At 37.8% G+C, this 19085-nt stretch overlaps 1 protein-coding gene across 1 annotated transcript in view; it reads right to left on the reverse strand.

The window, feature by feature from the left end:
* Positions 1-456: 456 nt before the first annotated feature.
* Positions 457-19085, reverse strand: part of NSUN3 (NOP2/Sun RNA methyltransferase 3) — a 52671-nt gene continuing 34042 nt past the window's right edge. Inside the window, exon 6 of the mRNA XM_040980605.1 lies at positions 457-2082. Within this exon, the coding sequence (XP_040836539.1) occupies positions 1803-2082 (280 nt within the window). The 3' untranslated portion in view covers positions 457-1802. The remainder of the gene's footprint in view (positions 2083-19085) is intronic.

Here is a 19085-nt window from a genome sequence, read left to right on the forward strand (position 1 = left end):
CAGCCCCCTCCTTTTACTTACAGGGCAGCCGTGGCAACCTATGAACAACACTGGGCTTGGGTTTCCTCATTCCCAAAAGGGGGCTAAAAAATTAAATTCTGAATTTTTTTAAAGGTTAAAAAAAGACAACAAATATGAAGAAATCAATCAAGTTTAGTGGTCAATACATGTTAGCTGTTTTAATGCAATTATTGAAAATAATAAACATGTATACAAACTACACATGCCTTTATTTTTCAATAATTATAGAATGATATGTATATTATAAGTATACAGACTGTTTCATGATATTACAGTCGAAAAATAATCAAAGATAATAGTGAAAGTTTATTCTGACTAATCTACATAGAGGAAATTTGCTTTGTATACCTACAATGTCAATAAATAGCACCAAACAGAAAAAAACAAATCAGTAAGCATAAATTACATATAAAAAAGTATTTTTCTCTATATCAATAGAATGAGAGTATAGAAAAAAAACTGTCCTAGGTTATCCCAGTTATATGAGCCCAGTTTACTTAAAAAATTAATGAATAGTCTACATAAAATTCATAGAACACAGTGAGCAACTGAAAACATTCAGTAAACAAAATTTTTATAATCAGAATTTATTTTAAATTACAAAATCTAATTTCTAAACAGACACAGTCTTTCGAAATATGTTACACAGTTTTCCTTAAAAGCTAGAAAATTATGCTTAGATCCAAGTGAAGCCATTTCTGCAAAAAACACATAAACACATGATCTCAACCTGAAGCAAAGCCCTAACCACTCTGGGGAAAATATATATAATATTCCCAGAATATATGTAAATAGAGGGACATTCAGTAAATGCTACTGCGTAAGGTAATAGCAGAATCCACCCTTATTCAGTTTCTCCTTCCTGTGCACAAATACGTAACATCATACCCTCATAAACCATCTTATAACAGAGTGAAATTAAAAAACCCCTGTAGACAGCAACTGTAAGAGAATCAGATTCTGTGATGTTCATTATGCCAACAGTGATGCAAGAAAACTCTCCAAATATACTTCAGTTACTGCAGTTGTTAATCATCCTGGTTTGGTCTCAAGAACTTGCTCTATAGCCTGCTGGACAGACTCCATTATTTTACAAGCTGAATGTCGAAAGCCAAGAATGTGCATGTGAATCTGCTATATTCAATCCTTCTCAACATAATTTACCCTTTCAACTTGGATTTGTGAATACTGACACACAAAAAACATGGGGGAACTAAAGCTGATGTCAATAGAACCACCGACCTTTGCTTATGTAGAAGATGTTCTTAACAGAAAGCAACTTGGCAAATAAGAAACCCATTTTGCTAGAACTAGCAATGCTATGGCTAAGAAGTTAGTCACAGAATAACAATCAGTTCTTAACAATGAAAAAGGGAATAACTCTTAAAAGAATCTGTAACTCTGTTAAGCAGAAAAATGCTAAGGGTATTGGCAATTGTGCATTCTTAAACATTCAAAGCCCTAAGACTGCGGAGAGAATAAATTTCTTAGCATTTTTATGTACTACACCTTGTATCCTTGATTAATTTAACTATAAAATGTCAAGTAAAAGACAGCAGATTTATTATATAAAACAAACACCATCTGCACCACCTGAATTCATTGCTACACATAGACTTCTAAGAAAATCCACCTGAAAAAATCTTAAGTCTGCATTCTAGTGTACTAACTACAAGGGATTCCAAACAAGAAAAATGGCTGTAAGATTATTTAAATATTAACATATAAAGATTGCAGGATAATAAATATAATAATATATTAACATGTTTTAAAAATTCATGTCACCATTTGGCTATACTCCATGTTTTCTTTAGTTTGGCTACATACATTGGGCCCCAGGCTTTGCCCTCATCTGGAATCACCAACAGCCCACATTCCTGGTCAGTGGGAGCAAATGTGAAGTCTTGCAAGCAAGTCCTTGCTATTCCTTTAAGGTCCATAGGAATAATGTTACTGTGGGAGTTTAGAATTTCATTGATTACATCTTGATTTTCCGCCTTGGAAAGTGTGCATGTAGAGTACACAAGTAACCCTCCGGGGCGTAAAGCCTTAATTGCAGACCTGCACATAATCAGAGAATGCAAAAGATTAGTTAGGTATATTAAAACTAAACCGTGGGTCTGAGGCAAAGATTGCATAGTTGAAACTAACTTTACTCTAACTCAGACTGCAAAAGCTTTGAATGTTTTCTAGCCTTATACATATTTCTCATTTATCCTAGAGTGAATGGGAAAACATTCTAAGTAAAAAGAAAGCAATGGTGACTTGTAGATCCTTTGTTCTTTAAGGAAAGGATGAGGTGGGTAGAACATGGAATATTGAGTTCATCTTTGAATCAATGAGAATGGAAAAAATAAGGTATAAATTGAAAGTACAAATAAGAAAGCAGATTTCATATTCACATATTTTATAAAGCTTGCATTTAAGATTGATTAATTTGAAAGGTAGAGTGATAAAGAGAAAGGGTGAGAGAAAAAAAACAACAAAAATTCATTTTAAAAAGTAGAAAATATAGGAAACAAAATAAAAATAAAATCTAATAAAGGCTGGAAAATCAGCAAAGCTAAACCTCAGTAAAAAACAGAATGCAATATAAAAAATGGTATCTCTTGGAAATGAAATATCAGGCTACCAAAATAAAAAGTATTTTGTATCAGTTTGTTAAAAGCTAAAGTTGCAGGAAAATGCTCCAAAAAGTTAGAATAATATTTACTAAAAAGAGACAAAGCAGAGTAATCAAATAGATATAAAATTCAATTAACAGAATAACTAGGAAGAAATACAGAGAATTTTGGGAGATGGGATTGAATCAACATAATAATAGCATTTTCCAGAGATAAGGAGGCATATGAGTTATTTAAGCTTGAATTCAAGCTGGCAGACATAGAATATAACATGGAGGTAAGTGTATCACAAGCTGAATCCTGTCCACCCTCAATTCCTATGCCTACGATGCTCAGAGTGTAACTATCTGAAACCAAGGTTTATATAAAGAAGTGACTAAGACACTGACAAAGCAGAAGAAAAACAGAATCAGGAAAAGTATTTAAGTGCTTATTTTGTGAAAAACAAAAGCTAACAGTTATTTCTGGTTATTTTAAAAAGGACAAAAAACAAAGACTGAAGTATTTAAAAAGCAACTTTCCACCACTAACAGAACAAAAAACGTGGGTCCAAGCAGACAGCACCAAATTTCAGAGCTGACAAGAGGAGGAAATGGGCAAGCCCAAGCACACGGGGTGCAGGGTGGTGGCAAGAGGGCTGGCAGAAACATGGGCAGTCACCAATATCTATAGTGGATGCATTCTTTCAAAGTTAAGGATAAATATGCTTTTTAGAATTTAGGATAACCTAGAGAGGAAATTAAGGACAGAAATAATTAGAAGCAACTGCTTCTGGAGGACAAGGCTGGGGGGAGGGAGGGAGGAAGGGAAAGTTTCTGGTAACTAGAAGTGCATTTATATTTTTAATTTTATATCATGCATCTTAGTTCTACAATTGCATAAATTAAAGAGGAGCACTTACAGTATGATAAAATATCACAATTTCTTCCAATGAGATTACGTTACTTTTTTTTTTCTTTTTTACAATTTTGGCTCTTAATGGATGACTTCTCTAGAAAATGTATTCATGGATGTTCCAGATAATTTAAAATGTTGGTATACAGAATTCTAGACTTCCTATGTATTCAATGATTAAACACTTGCCACTTATAGCTTACTTCAGAATCTGTTGTTAGTCTCTAAGAAATCATTTTTATATGTAGCTTTCCCCCATTTTTCACTGTGCTCCAGATACCGCCCTCAGGGACTGTTGCGTGAAGAGTCAAAATTAAGCTTAGGATGCCAGCATTTCCATGTTGGAGCACCTAGCTCTGAGTCAGCTCTGGCTCCCAGTCCCAGCTTCCAGTTAAAGCAGACCTGGGGAGGCAGCATGTGGCGACTGATGTAGTTAGGTACAAGCAACTCACATGGAGATTCAGACTGAGCTCCTGGATTCCATATTTGGTCTGGCCCAGTCGTACCCATTGCAGGCATTTGAAGATTGAAGCATCAGATGCGAGCCTGTTTCTCTCTGTCTTTTGCTTACCCTCTCTGTCTCTATATTTCCAAACTGAAGAATTATATATACTTGATGGGGAAAACAAAAGATTCACATCTAGATGCCTGAGATGAACTGCCAATGGGATAACATCCTGTGCTACGAACAATAATGATCATCCAAACATGTCCACACCCTAATCCCCAAAACCTAAGGATAGTTGGATTCTCAAACTAGTTTTAATGCAGTCAACAAAGGTCATTTTTAATGAAAGAGGGAGGATAAGAAAACTAGAGTAGATGAGATGATGAAAGCTAAGGTGGGATGACAGGTTGCTAGCCAAACACTATGAGTCAAGGAACATGCGTTGCTTCTGGGAGGTAAAAAGAGAAGCGATTTTCCTTCAGAATCCCCAAGAAGAACATGGTTCTGCCAGGGCCTTGACTTTAGCCTCAAAGGACCCATTTTGGACGTCTGCCATTCAGAATGATAACATGTATTATTTTAAGCCACATAATTAGTGGTAATATATGACAGCAGGAAAACAACCAATACATACCTGCTGTTGTCTTTCCATTTTCATACCGGCACACTAAAGCAAGCGTAGTTTGCTACAATTTTATAAAATTAAATTATACTTTCTATTTTTTTAAGATTTATTTTTATTGTAAAGGCAGATATACAGAGAAGAAGAGAAACGGAGAAGAAGATCTTCTTTCCAATGGTTCACTCCCCACAAGTGGATGCAACGGCCAGAGCTGCGCCAATCCAAAGCCAGGAGCTCTTTCGGGTCTCCCACATGGGTGCAGGATCCCAAGGCTTTCGGCTGTCATTGACTGCTCTCCCAGGCCACAAGCAGGGATCTGGATGGGAAGTGGGGTTGGCAGGATTAGAGCCAGCGCCCATATGGGATCTGGCTTGTTTAAGGCGAGGAATTCAGCTGTTATGCTATTGCGTTGGGCCCTAAATTATACTTTCTACTGACTACAGCAATAGGTAAACTGCACCCGTGTGGGAGATCTGGAGGAGGTTCCTGGCTCCTGGCTTCAGATTGGTGCAGCACCAGCCGCTGTGCTCACTTGGGGAGTGAATCATTGGACGGAAGATCTTCTTCTCTGTCTCTCATCCTCTCTGTATATCTGACTTTGCAGTGAAAAATAAAATAAATATTTAAAAGAAAAAAGCTACACAAAGCTATAGAGAAGCCTAGAGAAACCTCATCATTTGCAAACATTATGGTCCTGACATGATACAAATTTAATCTCTTTAATGCTGTCCATGTTGGCTGATTCCTTGGCTTTGTTATCCATCCAACAGTCATAACTTATTATTCTAAAATTTGATAAAACTTAACTACCTGTATTAATTTCTAAACAAAGAAATTGTCTGTGGTAATATTAACTGGGTTAATTTTAAAACCCTGGGGGAAATGTTAAAGGTTCCTATGAATGATGGTTGATAATTTGGTACTGATGGTTGTCGCTTAAATATTACTTTGCACCTTTTGCTTGCCATAGATTCATGTTCAAAGATCAAGGAAAGCAGGAAGAAAATATGTGGAAAGCAAAACATCACTTGCAAAAATCATAGTAAGATTTCTTTATGCTGAGAATTATCTTATCCCACAAATGACATTTTTCTCATGAATTGAATCAGTTTATATTGTGGTATAATATTACTTGGTATAAAACTACTTCTGTAGTCAGAATTTATCAAAGCACATACTTTTCATATTTAATACATAAATGGTTAAGAGTATTCAAATTTAGTTAAGGATAGAACATTCAACAACTGTATAATCAGATTATTTCACTGATTTAAAGAGCAATACTGATCTGCATCTTGCAATAAAAATGACATTTTCACAACAAACTATGTGGATATGAACTTCTTTCTAACATATAAACACTCAAAAACATATGCAGAACGTGCTGACCAAATAGAGCATCAGCACAAATCATCTATTTCCCTAACAATTCACAAGTATTTTTTTATTTCATTTTATGACACAGTTGGGATTCCCCCAACCCCTTCCCTAAGCCCTCCCCCCATATTGATTTCCTCCATATTATTACAGCAGGACAGAGCATAACCAGTCATAATTCCATCATTGCAGACATGGACCATGCAGAGTTCAGCATCTTATTGTCCAGATAAATTCAACAGCTTCTCCAAGCCCTGTCCGGACACAAGTATTTTAAATAGAAGATTCTTACAAGTATTATCACAAATTTATATATCATAAACAAAGAACCAACTACATATTTTGAAGAGAGTGAGATTTCAAAAATGTTGTTTTAAAAGAGAAATGAAGATTCAATCAGAAAAAAACTCTACCAAGAAACTTAAAATAAGGCTGACATTGGGGTACAGTAGATTAAGCCACCACTTCCAATGCCAGTATCCCATATCACAGGGTGGTGAGACTCTAAATACTCTGCTTCCAATCTAGCTCTTTGCTGAGGTGCCTGGGAAAGCAGCAGAAGATGGGCCAAGTACTGGGTTCCTTGCCACCCATGTGGGAGGCCAGGATGGGGTTCTCGCTCCTGTTTTTGCCTGCCTGAGACTTGGTTTTTTGAAGCCAAGCTCTCTCTGTTGCTCTACCTTTCAAATAAATAAATGTTTGAAGCACACACATTTATACACATACACTCACACACATACACAATGTCAAAATGTCTGCAGAGAAAAAGATACTTAGGAATTAGATTTTGATAACAGCAATAAACTCCAGAAAAACTGGTATTCACCACCTAAAAAGGCAGCACTGGAAACAGAATAAGACATGCTGCATGTGGTCTAGTAGAAGGAAGCGGTTCTCCATGCATGCATAAGCTTATGTGCAATCTAGTACTTAAAAAAAAAACTTTAAAATAATAAAAAGAGAGGCAGCAAGACAGAGACACAGAGTCACAGAGAGTGAGCTCCACGTGCTGGCTTACCCTCTGAATGCCTTCAACAGACTGGGATAGGCCTGGGCCAGAGCCAGGTGCCAGGAACCACCTCTCTATCTCTCACACGACTGGCAGGAGTCATCATCATGATTTCACAGTATGGGAGATCACCCCCGGATCTCCGCCTGCCTAGCCCATACAGGAGGCCATAGGCACATGGCACACTATGCCCTTAGCCAACACAACCAACATGGCCTGTTCACTGGGTATGCAACAAGAGCAATGGGCCACACTCCAGTCTCTCTTCCCTACTTAGCTAGGACTTCCTTGGTAAACAACTATACGAAGTCAAATGCTACATTCATTCATCCTGCTTTTCTGCAGGTAAGGAGTCTGTCCTGAGATACAACTTCCTGTGCTTCCTGTGCTTCCTGACCTTTTGCTTCATTGAAGGGTCCAGAGAGACAGACATATGTGTCAGCCAGTCACAATGTTGTTATTGGATGGAAGTACTGCCGGGACCACCCTTCCGCCTGCCCCCTTCTCCTATATAAGCCTGTGATTTCACTCAAATAATTGGGCATTCTTCACCAAAACTTTGTCTCCAGTGTTTCTGCTGCCAAATAGCACTGTCACTCCTCCCGCTGTTGGTCTCAGGGCCTTTGAGACAGAAGACTCCCAAGATCACAGGATCTGGTAACAAGTTGGGATCAGGAACCAAAGGCAGGAATGGGACCCAGACACTTGGATGTGGGATACAGATATCACAAATGACAAAGCACATTAACAGCCACACTGAATGCCCACTCCCAGTGCAAAAAATAAGAATTAGAGGAAAGGAAAACTAAGTAACTGAGCTATATTCATTTTGCCATAATACTAGTCACTGCTAACCTTTTTCAGATAAACAGTGGCTCTTGGCTCTTCAATGAGTAGAAGTTTCATCGTTCAACAAACCCCAAGTAATAAGATGTTGCTGATTTTTTTTTCTTTAAAAAAAATTTAAGGGCCCGGCACGGTGGCGCAATGGTTAAGGTCCTCATCTTGCACTCCCAGGATCCCATATGGGCGCCAGTTCTACTCCCAGCAGCCCCGCTTCCCTTCCAGCTCCCTGCCTGTGGCCCGGGAAAGCAGTCGAGGACAGCCCAAAGCTTTGGGACCCTGCACCTGTGTGGGAGACCCAGAAGAGGCTCCTGGCTTCAGATCGGCATAGCATTGGCCGTTGCGCTCACTTGGGGAGTGAATCATCAGACAGAAGATCTTCCTCTCTGTCTCTCCTCTCTCTGTATATCCGCTTTTCCAATAAAAAAAATAATAAGAAAAATAAATCTTTAAAAAAAAAATTTAACTATATAGTTCCACAGGTTCAGGGATTTCCCCTTCCACCCTTTCTGTTCTTCACACCCTGTCCACTATTTTCTCCTATATTACTATAATAGTATAGTTCTGAACCCGATGTGGTAGCCTTGTGTCTAAACTTCTCACCTTGCATGCTCCAAGATACCATATCAGTACTGATTCATATCCTGGATGCTACGCTTCCCATCCAGCTCCCTGCTTGTGGCCTGGGAAAGCAATGGAGGATGATGGCCCAAAGCCTTGGAACCGTACACCTATGTAGGTGACCTAGAGGAAGCTCCTGGATCCTTGCTTCAGATCTGCTCAGCTCCGGGTGCTGCAGCTTCTTGGAGAGTGAACCAGCAGACATAAGATCTTTCTGTCTCTCCTTCTCTCTGCAAATCTGACTTTCCAATAAAAATAAATAAATCTTAAAAAACAATAGCACAGTCCTTCAGCAACAGTCACGAGTCCACCATAAGTGTGAACACTGGCATTATTCACCATCTTACTATGAGTAATAACAGCAGCAAAGCTTTCCAATGATGCCTAAAACAGGAAGCCAGAAACAGATGTTGTCTGACTACAGCAGAAATTAAAATATTTATCTGATCAGATTAAAGAAAAGGCTGATCTAATATAGGAAACAAATGGAAACTTATTAACACTGTTGTGTTTTATGTGTTACTCAATACATAACATTTAACTATAATGCAATGCCAGAAAAGTACTTCTAAAGTAGGAAAATTGCCGCATACTGGAACTCCTCTGCCATTTCCCCAAAGCAATATTCCCCTCAGAATCTTCTCATATAGGTGCTGATCAGGCTTCAACTTGCAGGCTTCAACTTCAACTGAAATATGATTCTACCTCACATGACTAGGACACAGCATATTCTTACCAACACAGATATTCTTAACAGCACAGCTCTCTTATATTCTACTGTATAAAAAACAAACAAATAAATAACCTGTAGCATTTACAAGCATCTAAGTAAGTCTGTGTCAGATTTCATTTTGTTTCAAAATCTGGCCGAAACTGATGGAATGCGATTTATTGTCAATATAGTTGTCTAGGTTTTGCTGAAAAATTATCAATGTTTGATTACAAAATGATCTAGAACTTTCCGGGGGAGGGAGGAATGGCACTTAGCAAATATGTACTGTATTATATTTAAAAGCCATATAACTGAATTGTGAAACACGTGATTTCAAGTTTTAAAAATAACTTTGGCTTGCATTTTAGATTCAAATGAGTTACGCTGTAAAGCTACTCATTTTCTGAATAGGTCTACATATAGCAGTACACAATAGCTTTCCAAGGAAAGCTTAATTTAATTACTTTTCACAAATTAGTACTTTACTTGTTAATTGTAAACAGTGTCAGATAAGTGAATCTACAATCAGTTTTTATGCAGGAGTTCACCAGTGTTTCCTCATTCTAATATATAGTTGTCCCTTTGCACTTTCAAATCCTGCATCCAAGGATTTAACTAACTGTGAATTCTAAATATCAAGGGGGAAAAAAAACACCTGTATTCAACATGTGTAAACTTCCTCTATTTCCTTCCTTCTTTCTCTCTCTCTCTCACTCTGTTTCTTTCAAGGCAGAGTGACAGAGACAGGGAGAGGAAATGAGAGAAAGGGATCTTTCATCTGCCGGTTAACTCTTATTTAGTTAATTAGTTAGCTTACTCTTTAAGTGGCCTCAAAGGACAAACTGGGTCAGGCCAAAACCAGCAGCTGTCCCATTCAGATCTCTCACAAGGATGTAGGGACCCAAGTACTTGAGCCATCTTTTGAGCTTTCCCAGGTAAATTTGGAAGCAGGGAAGCTAGGAATAACACCATCACTCCAAATGGATTGTTGGTGTTACAGGAAGAGGCTTAACCCAATGTGATATAACATAATTTTCAACTTATTTCACTTGTAATTATTCCCTGAATAATACAGCATAACTATTCATTTCACATTTGCATTTCACTGGGTATAAGTAATCTAGAAATGACTTAAAGTATACAGAAACTTGAAAGGGTAGTCATAGCTTGTATGTAAATTCTATGCCATGTTGTATAGAGATTCTGGTATCTAAGGAGGCCCTGAAGGAAACTGATCCAAATGTAGAAGGTGTGAAGGAAAAACTCAGTATACCAAGACTTCCTTTCTTCTCCATCCAAAAAATGTTTAGATTTGTGTAGTTGTATTCTCTTAAATACCATTTTGTCTAATCAAAATAAAGCTATTTTCCCATTGTTTATTTCCCAATGTTGAATGCTTTGCCACCGTATCGTGTTAATCCTCTGCCTGCAAGTACCAGCATCCCTGATGGGTGCCAGTTTATGCCCCAGTCGTTCTACTTCTAATCCAGCTCCCTACTCGCGGCATGGGACAGCAGAGGATGATCACGTTCTTGCCCCTGGCTCCCTGTACACACGGGGGAGACATGGAAGAAGCTCCTGGCATCTGGTTTCACATTGGCCTTGCTCTAGTCCAGTGAATGGAAGACCTCTCTCTCTCTGTCTCTCCTCTGTAAAAATCTTCCCTTCAAACAAAAATAAAATAAATCTTAAAACAAACAAGCAACAACAACAAAAATAACTGGACAACAAAACCTCTAGAGCTACCTAAGCTTAGAAATGAGGTGAAGGATGTATTACTTTCCTAAGCTCCACAGAGAGAGATTCATACTTTCAGACTAGGCCATTTAGTCTTCAAATTGTTAAGAAATGAACTATGACAACAAGATGCTGGACTCTATGCTAGGTATATGCTTGCAATGAAGGAATCTCAACTGAACTTGATCTGTGGTTATGCAGCAAGGTGGAGGAATCCACCATGGGGGGAGGGTTGTAGGAGGGGTGGGGAGAATCCCAGTGCCTATAAAACTGTATCACATAATCAATGTTATTAAAAAAAAAAGAAATGAACTATGGGGACGAAGGAAAATTAAACAAAAATGATTACCTCGCTTTAAAATAACATTATATATGAAACATATATATATGTTTATATATGTATATGCTTATATGTTTATATGTTAACACATATATATGTGTATATATGAACATGTGTGTGTATATAAAAACTTGAGAACAACATAATTTCAATGAACTGGAAAACCAAACCAAAGTAACCAAAACAATAAAATGTCATGGAACTCTGACAGCAATCAAAGTTCCAAAGGGAGGAGACTTCAAAACTTAACCAAAATTAAAATCATGATGCAAAGTGCCCTATTTTTCCTTTGGCAAATCTCTGAGTCTCAAACAGAGAATGTTATTTTTATAAATAGCTATCAAAACCACCTAACACATTTTAAAAATAATTTTTTTTCTGATCTATTCTGGTACTTGATTAGAAAATTTGGCATTCTGTTGGGAGGGTCAGTGTTAATTAAATCACTAAATTTAACTATTTTCTGCATTTAAGGACTGAGCTCAAACTGCAGGGGGAAAAATCATACACCAACAGCGCCATCTTTTGACCAAAACAGGAATCTACTTATGTCATCCTTACAACACGTTTGAAATCGGGCTCACAAAAATTTGTGCTGCAGAAGTAAAGGAATGATACAGATCTGTACTCTTGAAAAATTAAGATTACAGTCAGATAGTGCAAAGATTAATATATTTCTTCTTCATCTTCACTCCTATATGCATTCTATCACCAGTTTAGAAGCAAGAAAACAGTACCATTCAGTGGGATACAAAGGTGGGCAAAAGAAAAGTGAAATGAGACATATTTAAAGATCCATTTAACGCCATAATGCTAGCAAGCTTCAGCCCCTACTCTTAAAAAGCAGGACAAACATTCAGCACCATTGTTAGGAGAAAGCTTCGGACATGCACATTCGTTATTGGAGTGCTTGGATTTGATTTCTGCTCTGCTTTTGTGCATTCTGACAGGCAGCAGGTGATGGCCCAGGTGCCTGGGACTTGGCCAGGATGGAATTCCGAGCCCTGGCTCCACTCTGGTCCAGTCCCAGCTGTGGCAGACATTTGGGGAGCAGACAAATAGAGGGATAGGTCTGACTGTATCTTTTTTGCCTTTCAAATATATATACATATATATATATTTATTTATAGAAAATAAGATTGGCAGTTTATCAATCTTACAACTGGTGTGCTGTAATTATTTACTATTCCAGTAATATTTCAGAGATCTTATGTGATGTTACATTACAAGACTATGTACAACTTACATAGAAAATACTAACATAATCAATAACACAGTCATACAATCAATAATGTGAAGATTATGAAAACTATTGCTAGTTGTTTGCAGTCTCACAGTTCAAATGCCACTTAAGCTATGTTCAACCCTGCAAGGTAAAATACTTCCAAAGGACATTCAATATACCGCACATAGTCCTTGAAAATAATAAGAACATAGCATGACACATACACTGTTTTTGTCATCTTAATTGTCTCAAATAGTCACTGAAGACAAAGAACACCTCTCACCTATAGAAACTAATAAACAGCAGGCTGTTTTGACACAAAGGACCTGAGAACCAGGGCTACCTGTCCTACAGATCACACAAGCCCGACCCATGAAGGGCAGATTCACAGCACTTACAATGAAATAAAGGAAGTGAAGTATCTTGTGCTGAGACACAACTTAACTCCTTTAATCAGACTGGCTTTTAAAGGAGAGCTTCGAAAAATTTTAACAACTTAAGAATCAGCATTTAGAAACTCAATTGTAGTTCATCGTTCATTAAAATTCCAAATAATGTGGGATAATTTGGCAATCGCTGATAATAATCTGGCAATCATTTCAAATAATTTAGAAATCCATTTAACTATGCTTCTATTCGCATCACTCCAAAGACAAATAAATAGAACTTTTTCTCAGGCGCTTGATAGAAGATACACAACCCGCCTGTATTAGAAGGCCTATTTTCAGCACTTACCTTACCATAAAGTCTGATTCTGTCATTCAGCTTCATGAAATGTCCTCCCACTTAGGCTTGTCGACATTAGTCTATTTTTCTGCATCACACATTTCTCCAGAGCAAAGGATTCTACTAACACACCCTCATCGGACTTTCTTCTCCCTTCTACGCCTAAGTATCAGTTCTTCAGAAAATCTTACATTTGGTTTACCTTTTTGCATTTAACCCAGGTGTTTTACCTATGCCACCTCATTTAGTCTTTCAATTAATTCCTGAAACATGAAGCTTTTTACTTTGCAGATCAAAAACTAAGGCAAAAGACTTAAAAACAAACAAAAAACTTGTATGGAGTCCCTTTGTTAGATGTTCAAACCAGGATTCATACACAGGTAGTGGATTCTCCAGGAGCTCCTGTTCTTAGACATGGTTCTCTTAGACACATCTTTTCCTTTCCAATGGAGAGTCCACTGATGCCCCAAATCCTAATTCTCCAGTGAAAATCTCTTACAAGTGTGATCACATGGATTCATTCTCCTTCTATTCACCTAGTAAAAACATCTTTGTTACTTTTTGAGTATTTATAAAATCTCTAAAATAGGTTTCCTTGGTAAACCATTTTTTAATTCTCTTTACCCCCCCCCCAAGTGCTATCTGATCATGGAATTTCCACCTTGTGGCAGATACTCCTCATTAATCATTTGTATCTATTCTCAATACCTTCTTCAGTAATAGAAAGCTTAATTGGATACAACTAAAGCTAATTTTCTAAACTTTATCAAGTAAAGGTAGTCATGAAACAGGCATGTAGCAGTGGTTAGATCACTGCTTGGAATACCTGGATTTCATGTAATACAGCCTGTTGTGAATTCCTGCTACTTCTTTTCTCACTGAACTTCCTGCAAATGTGTATCCTAGGAGGTAGCAGGTGACAGTTCAAGTACTTAGATTCTTACCACCCAACTGGGAGACCCAGAAGAGTTCTTAGTTCCGGTCTTTGGTCTGCTCTAGCACTAGGGGCATTAGGAATAAATCAACACATGGAAGATCTCCATCTACCTATCCTATACTTTAAAATAAAATTAAGATATATTTTTAAAGTATACCCAAACAATAAAATCCACCAAAGGTACGGCTAAGTGGTCAATAAGTTGTGAGTGAAAGTGATATCAATTACACTGTCTAATGTCTTGCTGCTAGGTGCAATATGGTCTATGACCCAGAAACAGGAATAGCCAACCTAGACTGCAAGGTGAGATACATCAAGCCTGGAATGCTGATAACTAATGAATCTGAGAATCTACTGATCACCAGAACATCCCTAGAAAGCCCACAGAGGCTCATTATTTAAGTCACTATTTTAATGTGCTTTCCTGCTCTTTGATATTAGATATTACAAGGAGAGTTGCTTTAGCAGATTGTAAAATGCAGAATGGATTCAGTAAGCAGGTATTGGTTACTAGGTCCAAAGATAATAGTGAGATAGCTGCTTAATTCTGTGTCCAACTTGGCAGGACCATAGTGGCTGATGATTTGGTCAAATCCTATGCTGAGTCTGTCAGTGGGAATGTTTTCAGATGAGATTACCATTTGAACTGCCACACAAGTAAAGCACATTGCCCTCCATAATATGGGGAGGTTTCATTTAAGCAGCTAAAATGAGGAAATACAAGAAACAGTCAGCAACTGGCCTTTGCATCAGGACTATAACATGGCCACATGTGCTGCTGTTTCTGACGTCTACAGACTACTAGCCCATGCTACAAATCAATCTAATAACCTCTATGATTATATAGGCCAATTCTTTACATTGATCTTTTTTGTACTTATGTATATACTTTATTCATTCTGTTAGTTTAGAGAAAAAATGACTAACAACCACCAATGGCCTTTACTATGCTATTCCAAAACATTTGATAAAATGACTGTTTATGATGTCTGGGAGAACAGACTACACACTGACCAAGTCTGCCTAAGCTAGGGTACCTAGAAGGGTATTTCAAAATATTTGTGTGTACATGGTAAAAACAGAAAGCTCATGGAAGATTTGAGGAATTTCTAAGAAGAGAATAGAAAGAACAGAACTCTGCAAAGAAACACTTTGCCCGGGCATTCTAATCCAAACTGCGAACTCAGACATTGGGTCTCATGGGGTTGAGGATTCTATAGTGCCAAGTGAAACAGTGGTGAAAGGGGTCCCCAAAAAGGTCGATTTTATAGAGATAATACAGTGTCCTCAGCATTACTCAAATACGTTGGAATTCTTAACTTTTTTTTAAGGTAGAATGAAAAAGAAAGAGAGGATATCTTCTATTTGTTGGTTCATTCCCCAAATGCTCAGAACAACTAGGCTAGGCCCGGTTGAAGATAGGAACCTGGAACACAATCTGAATTTCTCAGGCTGGGGGCAGGAACCCAGGCACTTAGAGCATCACCTGCCACCCTCCCAGGCACATTAACAGAAAGCTGAGTTGAAAGCAGAGTGGCTAGGACTTTAACCAGCACTGTGATATAGAATCTGGTCATCCTAAGCAGGAGCTTAACCCACTATGCCCAACACCAGTCCCAAAGTAAGTTTTCTTATCCAATGAGCAAATCCTAAAGCAAAAATGTTGCTTCAGAATCATTCGCCTCAGGTATTAAGTTGCCACTTAGCATGCCTATATCTCATTTTTAGAGCACCAGATTAGAGCCTGGGCCCTTTGACTTCCAATGCATAGCAGACGGAACAGAAGGTGATGGCCCTAGCAGATGATGGTACTGTCATCCACACAGGGAATCCAGACTGAGTTTCAGGCTCCTGGCTTCAACCTGTCCCAGCCCTAGCTAGCTCGTGAGCCCACTGGGGACTGGACTAGCAATGGCAGATTTCTCTCCATTAGTCATTTCATCCCTCTGCCTTTCAAATAAAATAAAATTAAAATAAATGACACATTCTAAAAAAATAATTTCATGGTTAAATACAAAACAAAACAAAAAAGAATAATGGCCACCTTTGGTGAGCAGTGTGAATAGAAAGTTAAGGATGATTGGGACACTTTGCGATGATGGATTTTCTCTATCTTGGGAGGGTTGCCTACAAAATTGTTAAAACTCCTTCAAAAGTATGAGTGCCTCAGTGTACACTCAGTGTAGGCATTGTTAAATTTACATATGTTCTCAAGACAGGAGTTTCCTCTCTGACTTTCGGGGTCCGACTGCTTTTCTCACCTCCCACGTCATGTGCTAACTGGTGGCGCTGCTTACTTCAAACCCAGGAGCAGGAGCAGGACTTACATAGAACTCTGCAGACTAACCAGTTCCCACAATTGAAAGAGACATAGTTCCAATAATAAACACCTTTTATTACTGACACAAATTCCTCTCTGAACAAACTCTGATAGACAGCAACAAATGTGCCCTTGAGAAGCAAAACAGACAAGTTTGTGTAATTTAAGTATTAAGAGCTATGAAATATAGCTCTTTATATAGCTCTTTTTTATACTGTAAAATCCATTCTATCTTCCCTTTTTACATATATAGCAGCTTCCAATACTTACACAAATCATCTTTGACAAAACACATGTTACTTTGATCCACTAATTTTATTATCTTTCAAACTCAACTCAAGAGTTCACACAGTCTCTGCAATCTTCATTGATTCCATATGGAATTTCTTCCAATGCTATTTTTATAGTCAATAAACGAGTGTTCAATTTCATTAAAGACAAACTCACTTTAGGTTAATTTTGTACTTTTTAAAAAAGATCTTATTCATTTTTATTGGAAAGGCGGATACAAAGAGAGGAGGAGAGAGAGGAAGATCCTCTGACTGATGATTCACTCCCCAAGCGGCCACAACAGCTAGAGCTGAGCCAATCTAAAGCCAGAAGCCAGGAGCTTTTCTGGCTTTGGGCCGTCCTCGACTGCTTTCCCAGGTCACAACAAGGAGCTGGATGGGAAGCAGGACCACCAGGATTAGAACCAGCACCCATATGGGATCCCAGCGCGTGCAAGGCAAAGACTTTAACCACTATGCTATCGCGCCGGGCCCTAATTTTGTACTTTTTATATGTTTCTTTAAACATGTTTTACTTATTTGAAAGAGAAAGAGAGAGAGAGAGAAAGAAATGGAGGGAAAGATAGAAAGAGATCTTCCATCTGCTGGCTCACTCCCCAGATGCTTCCGTGGCTAGAGATAGGCCAGTGCTGGGCCAGGATGAATCCAGGACAAATATGCTTCATGTGTATCTCCCACTGGAGGGAAGGGACCAAGGACTTTAGCCATATTTCATCCCTGTTTATAGGCACATTAGCAACAAGCTGGACCAGAGCAGAGCAGCTAGGGCTTGAATCAGCTCCCATATGGAGATGCCAGCACTTGAGGCAGTGGTTTTACTTCTGAAGCCACAACTCTGACTTTAGAAGAATACTTTTAAAATATATGTATTAAATGAATAAATGATTGTTGCCTTATTTAAGATGCTAGTCATAAAGAGAACTTTTCAATGTAAAACAAAGGAATATATTTAATTGCAACCAACAAGCAAATTTTTGACTAGCAAAGAACTCCAGCATAGCAGTAGTCTATGCTCCAGAACAGATGGCAATGATCGAGGCCAGAGGCTTTACCTTAAATAAGGCATTTACTAACATGGGTCATAGAAAATAAACTCCTACAGAAAACAAAACAATCTGTTAATGAGGATACTAAGCAATTATGGTCTCATTTCTAATTAAGTTGACAACATTTAGTGAGTAAAGTTGACTATGGAAAACCATGATCATTATTTTAAAATGTAGATATGTGGTACCAAAATTGCCTATTATCCTTGAAATGTTGTTACTACTGTGGTACTAAAAGGAAAAATTTAATAGGATGTTAGTGTGGAGGGGGTAGGTTGTCTGATTTTTTAAAAAGAAAGGCGTCACTTAATGTTTAAAAAATTGACATAATTTGAAGAATAAAGATATATTAATCACTAAAAAGGCAACCTACCAAACGATAAAACCACGTGTCTTGCTAATTTTTATGATCTCCATACAGCTTTTGTATTTGATCTGCCTTTTTTCTAGGTGTATGTCTCTTAATGCTAAACATCTCATTTTTCCCTTCCATTTCCTGAGTATTTGGGGGACTTTTATTTTTCCTTTCTATTCCAGATCTTCATGTTACATTGCTGACTTTGAACGTTTCTGTCCAATCTTTCTGCTTTGTTCCCTTTCAGCAGTTTTCATTTCTTTCATCTTTTTCACTGCCTGTTTCTCATCATTTTACTCTGTTCATATCAGTTTACTATTTTTCCAGCAAACATAAGCAAGAAAGCAAGCAAAAAAAAAATCTCTAACACTGCTATATTCTATGACCAAGGAAAACATTAAAGTGAAAAGTTGAAGCTCATATACAATTTATCAAATAAATGAAGATTTAAAATTAAGTTCCAGGTACTATAAGGATCCAAACAAGAGATATTTCTAGGTTGATAGCTACCCAGTGCTATCATCAGTTTTAAAAGTATTATTTTACAACCCTTGAGGGTACCTTTCACTGTGCTCACAGTAAGTAATCAAATTTCCAGATATCAAACTGTTTATTATCAAAGAAACTCTGCAAATTCAAGATAAGAAGCATGATCTGGCTTGCTATTTTCAGAGATGCTATACCCAGCAGCTATTCTTTTGTCAGCCTAAGAAACAAATACAATGCTGATAATTGGTTTCCGTCTTCCGGCCGTAGGTTTTTACCTTGAAGAAGGGATATGTTTGATATAATGCTGGTAGGACAGATTAATGACTTTAAACACTCCTGGAACAGCTTATAAATGACACATTTTAACATATTTATTTTCTGTTTTCACTTGAAGATCTTACATTTAGCACATCTTCCCAGCAGTTCATTACTTCATTAACATGGGTAGC

Source organism: Ochotona curzoniae, unplaced genomic scaffold, assembly GCF_017591425.1.
Source record: "Ochotona curzoniae isolate NIBS_2020 unplaced genomic scaffold, NIBS_Ocur_1.0 contig_3498, whole genome shotgun sequence".
Lineage (NCBI taxonomy): Eukaryota > Metazoa > Chordata > Mammalia > Lagomorpha > Ochotonidae > Ochotona > Ochotona curzoniae.